General features: G+C 31.2%; 1 protein-coding gene across 1 annotated transcript in view; it reads left to right on the forward strand.

Annotated features, from left to right (window-relative positions):
* Positions 1-6,562, forward strand: part of LOC106679277 (ATP-dependent translocase ABCB1) — a 92,506-nt gene that overhangs the window by 9,857 nt on the left and 76,087 nt on the right. The window contains exon 3 of the mRNA XM_014418343.2: positions 3,094-3,188. Coding sequence (XP_014273829.1) covers positions 3,094-3,188 — 95 coding nt within the window. The remainder of the gene's footprint in view (positions 1-3,093; positions 3,189-6,562) is intronic.

The following is a 6,562-nucleotide window of genomic DNA, read 5'->3' on the forward strand; positions in this document are numbered from 1 at the left end:
AGTAAAGGTGATCGGATGGGATTGTCAGGATTTATTTTGATTCTCCAGTTTTGACACCATTCTTCAATAGATGTTATGTGTGTTTGTAGTGTTTGTGGTGCATTAGTTGGGTCGTTGTTTACAGACAGTATACATGTGTCATCAGCGTATGTTGTTAGTACTGTGTTAGGGTGGGTTGGGATATCAGCTGTATAAACCGTATAAAGAATGGAACCTAAGATACTACCTTGAGGAACACCGGCGGACTGAGAAAAGAGAGAGGAGTAGGCTAAGTTATGATTTACTTTAAAGGTTATATCAGAGAGGTAGGGGCGAATTATAAGGAACTATGTAGGGGGTAGGAATTGACGAAGTATGTAAAAATATGAAGCTATCCTAGAAATCAGAAAAGTAAAATAAATCTATACGTGAATGCGCTATCTTAAAATGTATTGCATTTTGATTTTCTAACCTTTGAAAACACACAAAGGGCTATTATTACGTTAGAAACAAAAAACAAACAATAAATCGGTACACAAGCACACTTAAAAGTGATACAATCTTCACTTACTAACAATCCGAACGATTAGTTATGAAAAATGAAATATAGCTTTAGATCAATAGTATTTTTCTTTTCTGCACCTCCGAAAACAAAAGAAAGAATCTTCATATGTTAGGAATCCGAAAAGGAAAAATAAACCATACGCAAGCATGCGATCTTAAAATCGATAGCATTTTCATTTTCTACGCCTCCGAAAACATAAAGGACCCTTATACTTTTGAAATTTGAAAACTTAAAACAGATGGAAACGTATGAAAACATGCATGGGATTCTAATTCGTTTGAATTCGAAAAGTTAAAAATATATCAATACGTGAGCACGCAATTTCAAGCTCAATGGAATTTTTTTTTTCTACATCTCTGTAAACATATATAAAGGTCATAAAACGTCAGAAATCTAAAAAGTTAAAATTAATGGATACATGAGCGCACGATATTAAAATCCAAAGAGTTTGTTTTGTTTTTCTTTGAACCTCCGAAAATTAATCAAGGATCCTAATGTGTCAATAATCCGAGAAATAAAAATAAATCTATAAGCGAGCGCAAAATCTTAAAATTAATATCATTTTCATTTTTTGCACCTTCGAAAAAGAAACCCTCATTTCTTTAAAATCTGAAAAGTAAAAAAAAAAAATCAAACATGAACACGCGATGTGACAACCGATAGAATTTTCATTGTCTGCAACTCCGAAGCATCTAATGAGGCCATAACACGTTAGAATTCCGAAAAGGTAAAGTTAATCGACATGCGACCGCGCGATATTAAAATCGATAAAAGTTTCATTGTTTGAACCTTCCAAATGACATGTAAACAGGTCATAACACGTCAGAAATCCAGAAAGTTAATATTAATCGATTTTCAAGCCGGCGATATTTAAATCGAAATATTTTTATTTGTTATAATGAAGATTTTTTTTCCTTTGAACCTCCGAAAACATATCAAGGACCCTATCTATTAACAATCTGAAAAGTGAAAATAAATTTATATACGAGTTCGTGATCTTAAAATTAAGAGCATTTTTATTTTCTATTATATGTTATATGTATATGTTTAATTCTGTGACATAAGTTGAACAATATGCATATAAAGGAGTCTCTTTGCTGGATTCCATTAAAGGCCGTGAATCCCTGAGAGAGATCACCTTTACTGTATTTTCTATGTTTTACCTTGTCAGTTATACAAGGCCACTGTGTTTTCTTGGGGTATTAAATCTTTTTATGGCCTGGTATAGAAGTCACCACAATCACCTCTCCTTAAAATAACACATGACCTCCAAAGTTTCATTGAACACCAAAACCTAACAATTCTCATTCTTCTAGATTTTTCCAAAGTATTTCACTATTTTGAATATAACGCCCTTCTTACCAAAACAAGAAGTTTTCCTCTGTCCAACAGTGCTTTACTCCTTTTTCAATCCTTTAGTACCGATCGTTTCCTGTACAAAGTGGCTCCTGGCAGAACTCAATGCCTCTCGCCAGTGGTGTCCCTCAGGGTCCACCACTATCCCCCACCCTATTTGCTATCTACATTAATGACCTTTCCCTCTGCATATACCACCTCCAATACCATTTGTACTCGAACGAACTCTTTAAATGTACCTGTTCTTACCACTTTCTGATTTATTCATATTCCATATAAGGCCCTGCCTTGTTCTGATAAAATTCCAGCCGTAAATCAAAGACATTGGAATCACCTTTGACCGAACTCTCTCCTGGAAAATCATGCCTCCAAAATCTCCCGCAGTACCTTCACCTGCAATTCAAATTGCTCTTTGTCCAATCCTGTAATGTCAGATCTCGTTTATCCTCACATCTACCCACGACCTTACCGAACTGCTGCGTTTGATAAATCGTTTTTTACCCGAGCTGTATATCTCTGGAACTCCATTCTCTTTAACGTACTTTATGTACCAACCCATTCCTCGTTTAAATAAGCTATATTTTTCATCACCAATCTGAACTATTATTATAATAGTACAGATATTTTGTAATTGACTTTTTGTTTTGTTTTTACTTAGTTAGTTAGTTTTTTAATTAATCTATTTTTTATTCTCTGTATATAAGTTATAATTAAGTGAGGCCACACTCTCATATGGCTAATAAATGTTATTATAAAATTAAAATTGCCTTTGTAATTGTTCTAAAGGGGTTGTGGGTTCGATTTCCACTTGTAGCAGTTAATATTTATTTCTGAGCGGTCCTGAGAAATGAATCTTAGCACTCCCTCCTTAGTACGCGAGGTGTTGGCCGAAAGGGCCAATCGGTTTGACTAGTGTTCATTCTCCAAGCGTGTCTGTGGGAATCTCGAAGCAAAATCTAAACCATTTATTAATTGCATTTAAGTTTCATCTTCGGGGTCCCGAAGGGTTTCAAGATGGTTAGAATCTTTACGCTTTCTTCCGTCGTAAATATTGGCTGATATACTTCTTCCAGGTTATCCAATCTAACTATCCATCTCCGATCTTCAATTCATATCCTTTCGTACAAATAGTGTTTAAAGATCCCAAGACTGTGTTAATAAAATGAAAATACATAATGTAACTTTTTTTTCAGGGAGATACAAGAGATGGTGCGATTTCATATGTTCTGTTAAATGAAGAAAATGAAAATGGAGGATCTCAGGATCAATTAGAAATGGCAGACGAAGAGTAAGAAAATATATTAATAATGTTATTTTTTAAAAAATACTTGGAATTGCAATAGGTTATTTAAAAATAGTGAAATATTCTCCTAATTAATTAATGACGTTTAATTTTAGTTTTTAATTATACCTATACGCTAGAGTTGGACAAAAATTAGCTATAGTTGAAACTAATTGTTAATATTGCCATGGATACGATATTTATTTCTCAATGGTTCATTCATGAATGAGGTTCGTATCCATGGCAACTTTAGCTAGCAGTTTCAATTGTAGTAAACTCTATACGTTTAAGTTGATCCGTGGTCTATTTTTTCTTTTCTGTGATCAAATTTTCAATAAATTAAATATTTTTTAAATTATAGGTTATTAATGGATGAGTTATCATTAATACAGTTAGGTATAGTCAAAATACTCTTCCTTGTTAAAATTATTTATTTAATGAATCATTAACAACGTTTTGGGGCTGGTGTTACGGTTGCCATGGTGAAATAAAAACACTGGCGATATCTGCGTAGACAAGAGGTGTTACGGTTGCCATGGTGAAATAAAAACACTGGCGATATCTGCGTAGACAAGAGGTGTTACGGTTGTCATGGTGAAAACAAAACACGAGCGATATGTTTTAGAGGAGTGGGTTTTGTTTTTTTGGTGAAGTCAACAGTTTTGATTTTGAACACGTATGTTCAGACGAGTGGGTTTTGGTTTTGTGAAGGTGACAGTTTGATCTTGGAACACGTTACGATTGTTCAATGTGAAGTGGTAATAGTTTAAAGGCCCTCTGTCTTTACTGTTTGAACCGAAATATCACCATATGAGAAATGTCATCTTATATGTTTTGTTTTTCAAAATTATGGTGTTCTACTTTAATGGACGGTCATTAACACTAGAAGTGGGAATATAGTGCAGTAACGTTTCTTCAGCATGTCCTGGATAAGAGAATAATAATGTAAATATAGTTATTAAGGTTAAGCATTTAAGTTAAGGTTAAGTCAACCTATAAGTTTTAATTGTTTTATTAATTGATCAGAATTCGTTTTTTTTCTTTTTCATTCTCTGTATATATATTTCTTCCTATTATTAAACGTTTGTACATATAGTTCTGCTGCCATTTCTCTGCTTACAACCTGTTAATTTACTTATGTTTTTTTTGTTGTTCTTCACGGAATATTACGATAATTCAACAGGTAGGTAAGTAACACCCCTAGATTTTCTGTTATCTACATGTAAAGGTATCCACCAGTGCTCATAATTCAACTATTTATATAGTGGTATATTATAGTTATATTGTGGGCATAATGCTTCGGGGTTTTTGTTATTTCCAAGAAAAAATAACGTGGCACCTAAAGAGTAATTCCTTATTGTTTTATCTTTTTTTCCTTTTGCGATTATATTTATTTATTTTTCTTATTTTCCTTTAATTCACTCCCTTCTCCGCTGAGCGTGGGCAACTATAAACGATAAACATATAACTAAGGATAAGTCAAAATTTGCAGTTATACTATCAATCCATCATCATCAGGTATCTACAAACAAATTTACACTAGTCACCTTAATTGCAAACAACAATTAAATTAAAATGCCTCAATTTTTAATATAAAACAATTACCTTAAATAAATGTATCTTCAATTTAAGCTGTTCTCCATATCAGTCATATGTATAATAACAATCATATTTCTGTCAGTTTTTTAAATAAATTAATAAATAAAATTTCATATATAATAATAAATAAGGACAATCTAATACCATTCTATAAAAATTCTTGAATCTAGGTTATTCTAAAAAAAAGTTATAAGAAATAGATTATAATCTATGTCAATTATCTTCTACCTCTATTCCATAAAATATGACAAATCTTTTACATTGCTACACTACTATTAGTAATATTAAAATTATTCCACAAAACAATACTGATGTTTAACATTAAATTACTAAATGATTAACAATATCTATGTAATTTGTACTTAAATTTTTAGTTTCTATCTTAAAATTTATAGCATTATCAATATTTTTTAGTGATATGTACGGGAAGAGCAGGTATACAAAGGCCAGACTAGGGGTTTTTGCTACCTATTTTTTTTCTGCTACCTTAAAATCCATCTAGCAACTTGAAATATTTTAGTTACAATAATTGACTATTAAAGTGCATATAAGAATTTTTTGTTGTGACTAAACAATGTAAAATTATTTATATAATTAATTTTCAAAAGTTTGACAAATGGACATAGTACCCGCAGGGAGTCGGGAACAATGGCCAGGATGAGCTGAAGAAGAAAAATAGTTTTAAATCATACTCATATTTAAGTTAATGATTATTTATTAAATGTAAAAAATTATTAAAATGATATTCATATGTGAATATCATAAAAACTACTACCCCTATAGTAAGTTAAATTTCCTTTATTTTGAGTGTTGGCAGACATATGTTCGTCTTATGGATATAGAGATAATTTTTTTTAAAAAAATCCAACATTTTATACGAACAACTAGAAATTTTCATATTGTGAGTTTATTTGTCAAATATCATAAAAATTACTACTCCTACAAAGATAAACATAATAAAGTATTTTGTAGTAAATTTAACCAGCTTTAATTTGAGCGCTGGCAGACATCTGTACGTCCAATGGTTTCTGAAATAAAGTTTTTCATAAATCAAACTTATTGTCCGAACAACTATAAATCTATTTATTTTAGCAAATATCATGAAAACTACTATTCCTACGAAGGTAAAGGTCATAAACCCCTTTATAGTCCATTAAACTAGCTTTAATTTGAGTGCTAATAGACATCTGTACGTCACATAGTTTCTGAGATATAGATTTCTCAAAATAAATTAACTAACTACTAATGTTTCAGTAGATTTTTAAGAAATTTTACTTTTTAAAAAGCTATATCTCGAGAACTATTGGACGTAAATAGCTCTGTTAGGGCTAATATTTCAGAAAATTTACACTTCTTTAATAATATTCTTTTAGATTTTCTAGTGTTGTTGCTAGTTTTTAAGAGATAGAGCTCCAAATGAAAAATTAATGTTTTTTTAAGGTTTTGAAACAGCCGCCATTTTTTATTCCCCCAATCTATACTTGGCAGACTCATCAGTTTTGAATAGTAATTATACCTTGTTTTCCTTAAAAATGATCAAAAATTGGGGTCGGATAACTGCCTTTTTTTCTTCCCAGCTCTTGTACTAGAACGCCATTATCAAAAATGCATTGGCATTTCTCAACAAACATCCATAACTAAACTTTAAATCTTGAATTTTTTTTTTGGCTTTTAACCACTGTTTTAAAATGATTATGTTTTAAAAATCTATTTTGTCACATCATTAGGGGTATTCATGATGTTGTGTTAAATGTTAAATGTTTTACCATGTTAAATGTTAT

The sequence above is a fragment of the Halyomorpha halys genome, unplaced genomic scaffold, assembly GCF_000696795.3.
Source record: "Halyomorpha halys isolate HHAL.00 unplaced genomic scaffold, Hhal_1.1 Scaffold190.1, whole genome shotgun sequence".
Classification (NCBI taxonomy): domain Eukaryota; kingdom Metazoa; phylum Arthropoda; class Insecta; order Hemiptera; family Pentatomidae; genus Halyomorpha; species Halyomorpha halys.